This window comes from Lissotriton helveticus, chromosome 2_2 (assembly GCF_964261635.1).
Source record: "Lissotriton helveticus chromosome 2_2, aLisHel1.1, whole genome shotgun sequence".
In the NCBI taxonomy this organism is placed as follows: domain Eukaryota; kingdom Metazoa; phylum Chordata; class Amphibia; order Caudata; family Salamandridae; genus Lissotriton; species Lissotriton helveticus.
The window spans coordinates 490,913,781-490,928,656 of record NC_136060.1 but is presented as its reverse complement, the minus strand read 5'-3'; the positions used below and the strand labels follow the sequence as shown (position 1 = coordinate 490,928,656).

Below are 14,876 nucleotides of genomic sequence, written 5' to 3'. Positions count from 1 at the left end.
GGTGCGTGTGGGGTCAGAGGTGGGTGTTGGCTCAGAGGTGCGTGTGGGCTCAGAGGTGCGTGTGGGCTCAGAGGTGCGTGTGGGCTCAGAGGTGTGTGTGGGCTCAGAGGTGCCTGTGGGCTCAGAGGTGCGTGTGGGGTCAGAGGTGCGTGTGGGGTCAGAGGTGCGTGTGGGCTCAGAGGTGCGTGTGGGCTCAGAGGTGCGTGTGGGCTCAGAGGTGCCTGTGGGCTCAGAGGTGCGTGTGGGGTCAGAGGTGCGTGCGGGCTCAGAGGTGAGTGCGTGCTCAGAAGTGCGTGTGGGCTCAGTGGTGCGTGTGGGCTCAGAGGTGCGTGCGGGCTCAGAGGTGCGTGTGGGCTCAGAGGTGCGTGTGGGCTCAGAAGTGCGTGTGGGCTCAGAGGTGCATGTGGGCTCAGAAGTGCGTGTGGGCTCAGAGGTGCGTGTGGGCTCAGAAGTGCGTGTGGGCTCAGAGGTGCGTGTGGGCTCAGAAGTGCGTGTGGGCTCAGAGGTGCGTGTGGGCTCAGAGGTGCATGTGGGCTCAGAGGTGCGTGTGGGCTCAGAAGTGCGTGTGGGCTCAGAGGTGCGTGTGGGCTCAGAGGTGCGTGTGGGCTCAGAGGTGTGTGTGGGCTCAGAGGTGCGTGTGGGCTCAGAGGTGCATGTGGGGTCAGAGGTGCGTGTGGGCTCAGAGGTGCGTGTGGGCTCAGAGGTGCGTGTGGGCTCAGAGGTGCGTGTGGGCTCAGAGGTGCGTGTGGGCTCAGAAGTGCATGTGGGCTCAGAGGTGCGTGTGGGCTCAGAAGTGCGTGTGGGCTCAGAAGTGCGTGTGGGCTCAGAGGTGCGTGTGGGCTCAGAGGTGCGTGTGGGCTCAGAGGTGCGTGTGGGCTCAGAGGTGCGTGTGGGCTCAGAGGTGCCTGTGGGCTCAGAGGTGCATGTGGGGTCAGAGGTGCGTGTGGGCTCAGAGGTGCGTGTGGGCTCAGAGGTGCGTGTGGGCTCAGAGGTGTGTGCGGGCTCAGAGGTGAGTGCGCGCTCAGAAGTGCGTGTGGGCTCAGTGGTGCGTGTGGGCTCAGAGGTGCGTGCGGGCTCAGAGGTGCGTGTGGGCTCAGAGGTGCGTGTGGGCTCAGAAGTGCGTGTGGGCTCAGAGGTGCGTGTGGGCTCAGAAGTGCGTGTGGGCTCAGAGGTGCGTGTGGGCTCAGAAGTGCGTGTGGGCTCAGAGGTGCCTGCGGGCTCAGAGGGGTGTGTGGGCTCAGAAGTGCGTGTGGGCTCAGAGGGGTGTTGGCTCAGAGGTGCGTGTGGGCTCAGAGGTGTGTGTGGGCTCAGAGGTGCGTGTGGGGTCAGATGTGCGTGTGGGCTCAGAGGTGTGTGTGGGCTCAGAGGTGCGTGTGGGGTCAGATTTGCGTGTGGGCTCAGAGGTGTGGGCGCACTCAGAAGTGCGTGTGGGCTCAGTGGTGCGTGCGCGCTCAGAAGTGCGTGTGGGCTCAGAGGTGCGTGTGGGCTCAGAGCGGTGTGTGGGCTCAGAGGTGAGTGCGCGCTCAGAAGTGCGTGTGGGCTCAGAGGTGTGTGCGGGCTCAGAGGTGAGTGCGCGCTCAGAAGTGCGTGTGGGCTCAGAGGTGCGTGTGGGCTCAGAGGTGCGTGTGGGCTCAGAGGTGGGTGTGGGCTCAGAGGTGCGTGTGGGCTCAGAGGTGCCTGCGGGCTCAGAGGTGCGTGTGGGCTCAGAGGTGCGTGTGGGCTCAGCGGTGCGTGCGGGCTCGGAGGTGCGTGTGGGCTCAGAGGTGCGTGTGTGCTCAGAAGTGCATGTGTACTCAGAGGTGCCTGCGGGCTCAGAGGTGCGTGTGGGCTCAGAGGTGCGTGTGGGCTCAGCGGTGCGTGCGGGCTCAGAGGTGCGTGTGGGCTCAGAGGTGCGTGTGTGCTCAGAAGTGCATGTGTACTCAGAGGTGCGTGCGGGCTCAGAGGTGCGTGTGGGCTCAGAGGTGCGTGTGGGCTCAGAGGTGCGTGCGGGCTCAGAGGTGCGTGTGGGCTCAGAGGTGCGTGTGGGGTCAGAGGTGCGTGCGGGCTCAGAGGTGCGTGTGGGCTCAGAGGTGTGTGTGGGCTCAGAGGTGCGTGTGGGCTCAGAGGTGCCTGCGGGCTCAGAGGTGCGTGCGGGCTCAGAGGTGCGTGTGGGCTCAGAGGTGCCTGCGGGCTCAGAGGTGTGTGTGGGCTCAGAGGTGCGTGTGGGCTCAGAGGTGTGTGTGGGCTCAGAGGTGCGTGCGGGCTCAGAGGGGTGTGCGGGCTCAGAGGTGAGTGCGCGCTCAGAAGTGCGTGTGGGCTCAGAGGTGCGTGCGGGCTCAGAGGTGTGTGTGGGCTCAGAGGTGCGTACGGGCTCAGAGGTGCGTGCGGGCTCAGAGGTGCCTGCGGGCTCAGAGGTGCTTGTGGGCTCAGAGGTGTGTGTGGGCTGAGGTGCGTGTGTGCTCAGAGGTGTGTGTGGGCTCAGAGGTGCGTGTGTGCTCAGAGGTGCGTGTGGGCTCAGAGGTGAGTGCGCGCTCAGAAGTGCGTGCGGGCTCAGAGATGCGTGTGGGCTCAGAGGTGTGTGTGGGCTCAGAGGTGCGTGTGTGCTCAGAGGTGCGTGTGGGCTCAGAGGTGAGTGCGCGCTCAGAAGTGCGTGCGGGCTCAGAGATGCGTGTGGGCTCAGAGGTGCGTGTGGGCTCAGAGGTGTGTGTGGGCTCAGAGGTGTGTGTGGGCTCAGAGGTGCGTGTGGGCTCAGAGGTGCGTGCTGGCTCAGAGGTGCGTGTGGGCTCAGAGGTGTGTGTGGGCTCAGAGGTGTGTGTGGGCTCAGAAGTGCGTGTGGGCTCAGAGGTGTGTGTGGGCTCAGAGGTGTGTGTGGGCTCAGAGGGGTGTGTGGGCTCAGAGGTGCGTGTGGGCTCAGAGGTGTGTGTGGGCTCAGAGGTGCGTGTGGGCTCAGAGGTGCGTGTGGGCTCAGAGGTGCCTGCGGGCTCAGAAGTGCGTGTGGGCTCAGAGGTGTGTGTGGGCTCAGAGGTGTGTGTGGGCTCAGAGGGGTGTGTGGGCTCAGAGGTGCGTGCGGGCTCAGAGGTGCGTACGGGCTCAGAGGTGCGTGTGGGCTCAGAGATGCGTGTGGGCTCAGAGGGGTGTGTGGGCTCAGAAGTGCGTGTGGGCTCAGAGGTGCGTGTGGGCTCAGAGGTGTGTGTGGGCTCAGAGGTGTGTGTGGGCTCAGAGGGGTGTGTGGACTCAGAGGTGCGTGCGGGCTCAGAGGTGCGTACGGGCTCAGAGGTGTGTGTGGGCTCAGAGATGCGTGTGGGCTCAGAGGGGTGTGTGGGCTCAGAAGGGCGTGTGGGCTCAGAGGTGTGTGTGGGCTCAGAGGTGCGTGTGGGCTCAGAGGTGTGTGTGGGCTCAGAGGTGCGTGCTGGCTCAGAGGTGCGTGTGGGCTCAGAGGTGCGTGTGGGGTCAGAGGTGCGTGTGGGCTCAGAGGTGCGTGCGGGCTCAGATGTGTGTGTGGGCTCAGAGGTGTGTGTGGGCTCAGAGGGGTGTGTGGACTCAGAGGTGCGTGCGGGCTCAGAGGTGCGTACGGGCTCAGAGGTGTGTGTGGGCTCAGAGATGCGTGTGGGCTCAGAGGGGTGTGTGGGCTCAGAGGTGCGTACGGGCTCAGAGGTGCATGTGGGCTCAGAGGTGTGTGTGGGCTCAGAGATGCGTGTGGGCTCAGAGGTGCGTACGGGCTCAGAGGTGCCTGCGGGCTCAGAAGTGCGTGTGGGCTCAGAGGTGCATGTGGGCTCAGAGGGGTGTGTGGGCTCAGAGATGCGTGTGGGCTCAGAGGTGCGTGTGGGCTCAGAGGGGTGTGTGGGCTCAGAGATGCGTGTGGGCTCAGAGGTGCGTGTGGGGTCAGAGGTGCGTGCGGGCTCAGAGGGGTGTGTGGGCTCAGAAGTGCGTGTGGGCTCAGTGGTGCGTGTGGGCTCAGAGGTGCGTGCGGGCTCAGAGGTGAGTGCGGGCTCAGAAGTTTGTGTGGGCTCAGAGGTGCGTGTGGGCTCAGAGGTGCGTGCGGGCTCAGAGGTGAGTGCGGGCTCAGAAGTTCGTGTGGGCTCAGAGGTGCGTACGGGCTCAGAGGTGCGTGTGGGCTCCTGTCTCCGAAGGACGCTGAGTCAAGTGTGTTTAATGAAGACACTTTGCACTGGTGAGAAGTGGTGTGTATTTACATGCAGGTGAGGCGGCTCTCCCATACCAGACGTTACAAGTGCACTTCATGCACACTAAGGGGCATATTACCAAGCAATAGCGATAATTATCGCTACTGCTTGGTTAGAGAGAAAATGTTACCGCTGAGGTGCGGCGATTTTTATCGCAGATAAACCTTGGTGTTACCAAGGTTTATCGCAAATGCGATAAAAAACAGCCGCAATGCATGAATATCGCTGAAAAGTCAGCGATATTCATGCATTACCGAGCTAATGCTCTTAGCCATGTTATCCACCTCCCATTGGATAACATGGCTAAGAACTGCTCAGGGGCAGGTGTTAGCTTTTGGAGATATTCGCGCTTAGCGCGAATATCTCCAAAAGTTGGTAATAGGATATAGCGATGTTAGCGACTGTTTCCAGTCGCTATCATCTTGGCACACCCACTTTGCATATCATTAGTGATAAATATCACTGACATGCAAGCAGGGCCCAAGATGGTCGCTATCTCCTACTAGCTGTCACTAACTGGTGTTAGCGACAGCTAGGTAATAGGGAGATCATTTTATCTCCGCTTTCTTGGCTTTTAAAGCCAAAAAAGCGGAGATAAACCCCCTTGATAATATGACCCTCAGTCCTCAGCGTGCACACAGCGGTGAACCTGGTCCGGGGCAGGCCTCGCAGCGCTAGCACTGCACCCCACTGGAAGGGAAACGTACTGCCCTAACCGGAAGCGCCTGGGGGCAGCTATAGGGATGCTAACCATCCTCACTCATGCCCGTGGGTCAGTGTCAGGGGGCAGGGGGAATGGGGGTGGGTTAGGAGGGGACGTATCAACCCTCAAGAAGCGGGAAGGTCTTTGAGATTGATGTCTCTGGGGTGTGCCCTCCAGATGCTTGTGAGTGTGTGTGATTTTTTGTGCAAAGAGCAGAGGGGATACCATAGTGTAGGAGTAGTTCAAACTACCTCCTGGAAGACCCTCACGTCTCCAAAGATAGTGTAATAAAACAAGGTGCTTGGTTTAGTCGACCTGCAGAGTGGTCAACGTGCTTCTTTTAAGGATAAGATTGGATAGTATTTATAAAGTGCACTTGTACCAGCTGATGCCAAGGCGCCAAGTGAACAGGGAGAACTGACAGCACCAACAACCCGCTGGGAGACAAATAACCAGGGGGCATATTATCAAGGACCGGTGTTAAAATTATCGCCGTTTTATCGGCAGGAAACTGCCGATAAAACGGCGATAATGGGCTTGATAATACGCCCTTGTTAATTCCCATAGAAGCCCATGTTCTGATGTTAACATGGGCTTCTATGAGTATTAACAAGGTCGTATTATCAAGCCCATTATCGCCGTTTTATCGGCAGTTTCCTGCCGATAAAACAGTGATATTTTTAACACCGGTCCTTGATAATATGCCCCCAGGTCTTTAAGAGCTTCCTAAAGACCGGAAGTGAGTCTGCCTTGGAAATGGGAAGGGGCAAAAAGTTCCAGAGTTTTGTGGCTGACACAGAGAAGGTGCAACCACCCTATTTGGACCTGCAAAATCTGGTAGTTACCAGTTTTTTAAGAGAAGAGGATCTCTAGGTCCTCCCAGGAGTGTACCACTAAACATAGGGCCATATTACCAACAAGTAGCGATATTTATCGCTAAATAGCCTTAGCGACGATTTTTTTATCGCTGCGTGAATATCGCTGAGAATACAGCGATATTCACGCATTAGCGACGAAATGCTCTTTGCCATGTTATCCACCTCCCATTGGATAACATGGCTAAGAACTGGTCTGGGCAGGTGTTAGTATTTGGAGATATTTGCGCTTAGCGCGAATATTTCCAACGCAACGCCTGCCTTGCTAATAGGCGATAGCGACATTAGCGACTGCTTTATGTCGCTAACGGGTTGGGTACACCCACTTTCCATGTCATTAGCGATAAATAACGCTGACATGCAAAGCGGGCCCCAAACCGCTCGCTATCGCCTAAAAGCTGTCGCTAACTGCTGTTAGGGACAGCTTGCTAATAGGGTGATAGAATTATTGCCGCTTAGCAGCCGAAAACGGCCGCTAAATCGGCGATAATTGCCTATCGCCCCCCTTGGTAATATGCCCCATAGTTTTAAGATAAGATGAGCCGTTACTATGCATTGCCTTGTACACCAAGTTCAGAACCTTCGAAGGAGATGCGCTTCCCGATGGGAAGTCAGTGCAGGGCTTGGATTTCATCCCCGGCTGACTGATATTTTGAGATGTTAGGTATCAGCCTTGCCGCAGCGTTCTGCACCACCTGAAGCTTGTTCAGGGAGCCTGTGCTGATGCTAAAGTACAGAGCGTTGCAGTAATCCAACCGGGGGTGACTACTGCGATGAGAGTGGGCCGGTGAAGTCCGATAGGGATGTAAGGCAGTACTCTCCTCTGGATTTTAAGGATGTAGACGCAGGTGCTGGCTCTACAGTTCATCTGGGCATCGAAGGACAGGCCCACGCCGAAGAGGACCCACAGGTTTTTAGCGGCGAGCTATCCTCAGGATGACGTGTGATGGCCTTAGTCACGACCCGCCCCTCTCTACCAAAGTAGGCACTCAAATACATATAACATGGAAAAAGAAAATCTTAAGGTAAACAACAAACGACCAGCGTTGTGTCCACGTTGGGAAACATCCTTTACCACGCAAATTTTACCACGCAGTGCCTTAACAACGCTGGTTTTACAACGAAAACCATTACAACGCATTGCACTGGGGGGCGCTCTAGGATAGGGAATAGTTTTAATTTACTATCCAACACCTTCCCTACTATCCACGGGGACTGGAGTTGGAATAGTAAATTATAATATTCACTATCCAGCACCCCCCAAACCAGTGTGTTGTAAAGGCTTGCGTTGTAAAACTTGCGTTGTAACAGCATGCGTGGTAAAAGCATGCGTTGTAACAACGTACATCCGTTCACGTTTTAGTTACATAGAGATAATTGTGAATCAGGAGTCAGTTTTCTCTTCCGAACCGCATATTAATGACAAATAAAAATTTGATTAGGATACTCTAGGGCATATTTTTTTCAAAAGTCAGAGCACATAGTTGTGCAAATGTTTGCAGCACCACACTCCAAAGTTTTTAAAATGCAGGGATTCTCCGTATTCACAAGACTACGGCACACTCCTGTGTTTCCCCTAGCACTGGTACAAAATAAGCTGCCTAGTGCCTGCGCAGGCACTCTGCCACCATTTTGCAAGGATGTCTGCGCTGCAGGGACAATTGTTTATGTGCTGAAAGGGACACATTGCCATTTTCTCTTTTTATGTGTGCTGCAGAATAAAACACATATTAAAAGAGTAAAAAACATGAAGAAATTAATAATTTCTCCTCGTATCGCCATTCTAACACCTGGCCTTCCATGGTAGTTTTTGGCGCTGCATCAGCCTTGTAAATCTAGAGCACTCAAAAAGCACTGAGTGTTGCAATGGAACACTCACAGCAACACCTATTGCACGGGGGGCATTTTAAAAGTTGGCGTTCAGCTATGCTAAATGTCTTAGCGTCACCTTGTAAATATGGAAAATTGTTACTATTCCACAGAGAATCAAAAAAAGGTATGCTCCAGTGGTGACAGAGGCTTGGAAATATGTCCTTCTAACTTCCTGAAAACAAGACCCTGTTTTCTATCAAGCATGTAGACTCCTTGTTCCACAACCAGGCCTTTACCATTTGGTCTGGTTCGGGCAGGCGAGAGGTTGGTCCTTGTTTTTTTTCTTAATATTTTTTGCAAACATATGCACACTAACTTTAGGCCTCATAATTTTTCTTTCTGTTATTTTTACATTTCTTATATATAAGGAATATGCTTGTAAAACAAGAAATAGAACCAAGGTTGGAACCTATTGATTTTGCCAATGCTTGTTTGTGATTGCAGCTTGAACGACTCCCCCTCCAGCAAACAACCTCTGCTGTCAGGCATCCACAGGCAAGGCGACCTCCGCAAAGAGTGATATGCGCAAGCCGTGAATGTTTTAAATAAATAACATGCAGTCGCCTGCGGGTTATAAAACATTTTCATTAACCGTGACCGCGCGGCGTGAAATGATGTGCTGTGTCAGGAAACTATTGAGCTTTAGCGCAGTGTTGCTGGTTGGGTTACATTTTACACATATTTATTATTTGGGGGGCATTTTGCTTACTAAGGCACCGTCCTGTTGTAGGAAGTACATAAGGGAACCAGCAGCGGTGCCTCTCGGATCTAAGCGTTTATAGAGAAAGATGGGATAAAGACATACCTTCATGGTAAACCCTCTTTTTTTTTTTATTTCAAAAGTTTTTATTAGAAGAAGTTTTTACAAAACAGTACAGAGTAAGCCGATCGAAGGCAACACTGGTAAATGTAAACATACGTATCGAAACCGGAGAAGCAAAGTTGTACTTACTATTTCATGTCCTGCTATAAAGACCCAGTACTGCTCAGTTTTTTTTCTTCTTTTTTGCAAACAAACTTTATGAAGTTTATGATTTTTGTCCCTTGCAATGGTTTTGGATTTCTGTCCGCCGTATTACAAGGACAAGAGGCTATAAGGGATCGTAATGTGGTGGACGGGACATCTGTAAAATGTGTGATGGAGTAACCCGTCCACCAACCTCTAAATCAGGCAACAAATGTCTTGTTTAATCTTGTGTGCCAAGTATTTTTCTATATAAAAATGTAACTTTCACCATGTAGTGACATCGTTTTTTCCAACTGTATACAGCCAAGCGGGAAAATGTATGCATTTCTCTGCAGGTGAAGCTGTTGCAAAGTTTATCACTTTGCGACAGCCTATTGTACAGCAAAAGAACAATTTGGTTTTAATCATGCTTGAGCCGCTTTCTCTAAAACTTACCCTAACCCTTCATCAACTCTAAATATACCCTTGCTCTAGTACTGAGGCATACCATAACCCTTCATCGAATCTAACTAAAACTCTATCCTAAATCCTGCTCCTTGATCATCGCTACCTGCACCCCTTTCCCTAATCATAATACGTACCTAAACCCTTCATCAGGGTTACCCCTAGCCATACTCCTAATACTTACCCTAAACCTTCATCAGTTCTAACGAAACACTTATTCCTCAAACTAAGTGTAACTCTCCATTAACATTAACTGTACCCCTTACCCTAATCCTAATACTTACCTTAACCTTTTGTCAGTGCTAACTTCAGCCCTATCCCTACCCTTAATAGTTACCGCAACCCATCATCAACTCTAACTACAGCCCTATTCCTAATCTTAATATTTACCTTAACCCTTCATTAAATCCAACTTCAGCCCTATCTCTTATCTTAATACTTACCTTAACCCTTCATAAACTCTTACTACAGCCCTATCCCTTAGTACAAACCTTAACCCTTCATCAACTCTATCTTCAGCCGTAACCTTAATACTTACCTTAACCCTTCATCAATGCTAGCTTCAGCTCTATCCCTAACCGTAAACACTTACCTTAACCCTTCATCAACTCTAACTACAGCTCTATCCCTACCCTTCATTAGCTCTAGTTTCTGGACTATCCTCATCTTCATACTTACCATAACCCTTCATCAACTAACCTTAGCCATATTCCTAATCCTAATACTTACCTTAACCCTTCATCAACTAACTTCTGCCCTATCCTAATATGTAGCTTTTGCCTTCATAAACTAACTTCAGCCCTATCCCTAATCTTAATACTTACCTTAACCCTTCATGAACTAACTTCAGCCCTATCCCTAATCTTAATACTTACCTTAACCCTTCATCAACTAACCTCAGCCATATTCCTAATCCTAATACTTACCTTAACCCTTCATCAACTAACTTCAGCCCTATCCCTAATCTTAATACTTACCTTAACCCTTCATCAACTAACTTCAGCCCTATCCCTAATCTTAATACTTACCTTAACGCTTCATCAACTAACCTCAGCCATATTCCTAATCCAAATACTTACCTTAACCCTTCATCAACTAACTTCAGCCCTATCCCTAATCTTAATACTTACCTTAATGCTTCATCAACTAACCTCAGCCATATCCCTAATCTTAATACTTACCATAACCCTTCATCAACTCTATCTTCAGCCCTAATCGGAATAGTTACCCTAACCCTTCATCAGGTCTAACCAGCTCATCCATAATTGTAATACGTGTCTGACCCTTCATCAGGTCTAACTACACTTCTAATCCCAATCCGAATTCTTATCCTAACTCATCAACTCTATCTGTACCTCTAGTCCTTATCCTAATACTTTACTCTAATCCTTTATCAACTCTAACTAAACACCTATCCCTGATCTCAATATTTACCTTAGCAATTTGTCAAATATACATATATCCCTAACCCTAAACCAAATGCTTATCCTAACCCTTGCTTGAAAATCATATTCTTCTTTAAAAAGGGAAATGACAAAAAAATATATAGTTTCTGTATCATTTAACCGTTCTCACCACCCAAAAATGGATTGAATTTGTTATTACCACTTTTATCCATTATAGTTTTACAATCGATGATTTAGTTACAGAATACCCTCCATCGCTGCCTTAGCCCATCATCTCTTGAAGGAGTGCCCTATTGCTCACCGATAAGCTTGCTCATGGCTACCAGTCTCCATCCATCCCTTTCTTTCCCAACCACTTGTACACAAGCACACTCCTCTATGAACTGTAGTTTTGTGTCCTTGTCTCTTGTCATGAACAGAATGCGACTGCCATTAAGACTAACCAGCGACCATAGCTAGACCGTCAACAGATCCCTGCCTGAAAGTAGGTAATGTGAGGGCAGAGACTACTTACAGAACACAGATGGTGAGGAGGGAGGGCACGTTACAATCCTGCATAGGTAACATCCATGCTGTATTTTTCTTGTCTGGTGGTCATCTTGAAGATGTACCACACGGACACATCAGCACCCGAGGTCACCCACCTGGCATGATGATCTCCGGGAACCCTAGCTTCCTGGCCACCACCGTGCTCCTATCCACTAGGTGAGGGTGATCCTTCCGCACCTGCGACAGGTCCCCCGGTAGCATCTTCAAGGACACCCAGAAACCTGAAGAAGACCACATGAACATAACCAGTTAGGTAGAGTGACGAAACATCTCTTTGTGATCTTTCTCTATACCTATTTCAATGCTTCATACAAATGTTACATAACAAAATATATTCTCTTTGTGGTCCCCATTGTGATATGAATTCCTGCAGCCACGGGTCATCACTTGGGGACGGCCATCAAATCCCATGTTCTAGAATATCAGGATCCGTATTATAGAAAGAATCTTGGCGACATTACGGATATTTGCACCAACTATTTGCAATGGGTACCGATGGGGCTGTAGGCTCTTCTGTGGGCCCCGCTGCAATATAGTAAGCCAGCATGAACATTAGGCGGTGTACCCATATGTGCATGGGTGAGTGGCCACATGTAAATGAGGGAATCCTTTCCTTCGGGCCTGTGCAGTGTTGCAGCCATTAGAGTAAAAGCAAAGAGGCTGTCAGGAGGTGCTCTGACTCTGCACTGCACAGAGGTGGTGCACAATCAAAGCTCACTCTGAGAGTAGAAGGGGGAAAATGGGGTCACAGCGCCCCCTGGTGATCACCCTGCAGGCGGATGCAGTCACTCTCTGTACCTGCCTAAAAGGGGATGTTTTCCTCCTTTAAAAGGTAGGCTGGTTGTTGCCTGCACAGTGAAAGAGGGATCCTTGGCTTCATTCAGCCGGTTCATCATGCACTAATGTGCATTTGCTGTACAATTATGAACTGCCCCAATCTGCACCCAGTAAACAAGCGTCAGAGTGTGCCTCCGTGCAGAGTGGAACAGTGAGGTGGTTTCATAATGGCCTTGGTAAACAGGGGGGGTCAAGGAACAAAGATGATAAAAGCCGCCTACAAAGCACTTCATAGAAGCATGCAGGCATGCAGGGTTAGATGCTAAGCTGGAAAGAGAGGCCTATATAGAAGTTCATAGAAGCATGCATGCATGCAGGGTTAGACGCCTAGCTGGAAAGAGAGGCCTATATAGAAGTTCATAGGAGTATGCAGGCATGCAGGGTTAGACGCCTAGCTGGAAAGAGAGGCCTATATAGAAGTTCATAGGAGTATGCAGGCATGCAGGGTTAGACGCCTAGCTGGAAAGAGAGGCCTATATAGAAGTTCATAGGAGTATGCAGGCATGCAGGGTTAGACGCCTAGCTGGAAAGAGAGGCCTATATAGAAGTTCATAGGAGTATGCAGGCATGCAGGGTTAGACGCCTAGCTGGAAGGAGAGGCCTATATAGAAGTTCATAGGAGCATGCATGCATGCAGGGTTAGATGCTAAGCTGGAAAGAGAGGCCTATATAGAAGTTCATAGAAGCATGCATGCATGCAGGGTTAGACGCCTAGCTGGAAAGAGAGGCCTATATAGAAGTTCATAGGAGTATGCAGGCATGCAGGGTTAGACGCCTAGCTGGAAAGAGAGGCCTATATAGAAGTTCATAGGAGTATGCAGGCATGCAGGGTTAGACGCCTAGCTGGAAGGAGAGGCCTATATAGAAGTTCATAGGAGCATGCATGCATGCAGGGTTAGACGCCTAGCTGGAAAGAGAGGCCTATATAGAAGTTCATAGGAGCATGCATGCAGGGTTAGACGCCTAGCTGGAAAGAGAGGCCTATATAGAAGTTCATAGGAGTATGCAGGCATGCAGGGTTAGACGCCTAGCTGGAAAGAGAGGCCTATATAGAAGTTCATAGGAGTATGCAGGCATGCAGGGTTAGACGCCTAGCTGGAAGGAGAGGCCTATATAGAAGTTCATAGGAGCATGCATGCATGCAGGGTTAGATGCTAAGCTGGAAAGAGAGGCCTATATAGAAGTTCATAGAAGCATGCAGGCATGCAGGGTTAGACGCCTAGCTGGAAAGAGAGGCCTATATAGAAGTTCATAGGAGTATGCAGGCATGCAGGGTTAGACGCCTAGCTGGAAGGAGAGGCCTTTATAGAAGTTCATAGGAGTATGCATGCATGGAGGGTTAGATGCCTAGCTGGAAAGAGAGGCCTATATAGAAGTTCAAAGAAGCATGCATGCATGCAGGGTTAGATGCCTAGCTGGAAAGAGAGGCCTATATAGAAGTTCATAGGAGCATGCATGCATGGAGGGTTAGATGCCTAGCTGGAAAGAGAGGCCTATATAGAAGTTCAAAGAAGCATGCATGCATGCAGGGTTAGACGCCTAGCTGGAAAGAGAGGCCTATATAGAAGTTCATAGGAGCATGCATGCATGCAGGGTTAGATGCCTAGCTGGAAAGAGAGGCCTATATAGAAGTTCATAGGAGCATGCATGCATGCAGGGTTAGATGCCAAGCTGGAAAGAGAGGCCTATATAGAAGTTCATAGGAGCATGCAGGCATGCAGGGTTAGACGCCTAGCTGGAAAGAGAGGCCTATATAGAAGTTCAAAGAAGCATGCATGCATGCAGGGTTAGATGCCTAGCTGGAAAGAGAGGCCTATATAGAAGTTCATAGGAGTATGCAGGCATGCAGGGTTAGACGCCTAGCTGGAAAGAGAGGCCTATATAGAAGTTCATAGGAGCATGCAGGCATGCAGGGTTAGACGCCTAGCTGGAAAGAGAGGCCTATATAGAAGTTCATAGGAGTATGCAGGCATGCAGGGTTAGACGCCTAGCTGTAAAGAGAGGCCTATATAGAAGTTCATAGGAGCATGCATGCATGCACGGTTAGACGCCTAGCTGGAAAGAGAGGCCTACATAGCAGTTCATAGGAGCATTCATGCATGCAGGGTTAGACGCCTAGCTGGAAAGAGAGGCCTACATAGCAGTTCATAGGAGCATGCATGCATGCAGGGTTAGACACCTAGCTGGAAAGAGAGGCCTATATAGAAGTTCAAAGAAGCATGCATGCATGCAGGGTTAGATGCCTAGCTGGAAAGAGAGGCCTACATAGAAGTTCATAGGAGTATGCAGGCATGCAGGGTTAGACGCCTAGCTGGAAAGAGAGGCCTATATAGAAGTTCAAAGAAGCATGCATGCATGCAGGGTTAGATGCCTAGCTGGAAAGAGAGGCCTATATAGAAGTTCATAGGAGCATGCATGCATGCAGGGTTAGATGCCTAGCTGGAAAGAGAGGCCTATATAGAAGTTCATAGGAGCATGCATGCATGCAGGGTTAGATGCCAAGCTGGAAAGAGAGGCCTATATAGAAGTTCATAGGAGCATGCAGGCATGCAGGGTTAGACGCCTAGCTGGAAAGAGAGGCCTATATAGAAGTTCAAAGAAGCATGCATGCATGCAGGGTTAGACGCCTAGCTGGAAAGAGAGGCCTATATAGAAGTTCAAAGAAGCATGCATGCATGCAGGGTTAGATGCCTAGCTGGAAAGAGAGGCCTATATAGAAGTTCATAGGAGTATGCAGGCATGCAGGGTTAGACGCCTAGCTGTAAAGAGAGGCCTATATAGAAGTTCATAGGAGCATGCATGCATGCAGGGTTAGACGCCTAGCTGGAAAGAGAGGCCTATATAGAAGTTCATAGGAGTATGCAGGCATGCAGGGTTAGACGCCTAGCTGGAAAGAGAGGCCTATATAGAAGTTCATAGGAGTATGCAGGCATGCAGGGTTAGACGCCTAGCTGGAAGGAGAGGCCTATATAGAAGTTCATAGGAGCATGCATGCATGCAGGGTTAGATGCTAAGCTGGAAAGAGAGGCCTATATAGAAGTTCATAGAAGCATGCATGCA

The 14,876-nt window shown here is 50.4% G+C and overlaps 1 protein-coding gene across 1 annotated transcript in view; it reads right to left on the bottom strand.

The window, feature by feature from the left end:
• LOC144821564 (dedicator of cytokinesis protein 2-like) overlaps positions 1-14,876 on the bottom strand; it is a 3,201,295-nt gene that overhangs the window by 2,658,109 nt on the left and 528,310 nt on the right. The window contains exon 13 of the mRNA XM_078678750.1: positions 11,075-11,200. Within this exon, the coding sequence (XP_078534876.1) occupies positions 11,075-11,200 (126 nt within the window). The remainder of the gene's footprint in view (positions 1-11,074; positions 11,201-14,876) is intronic.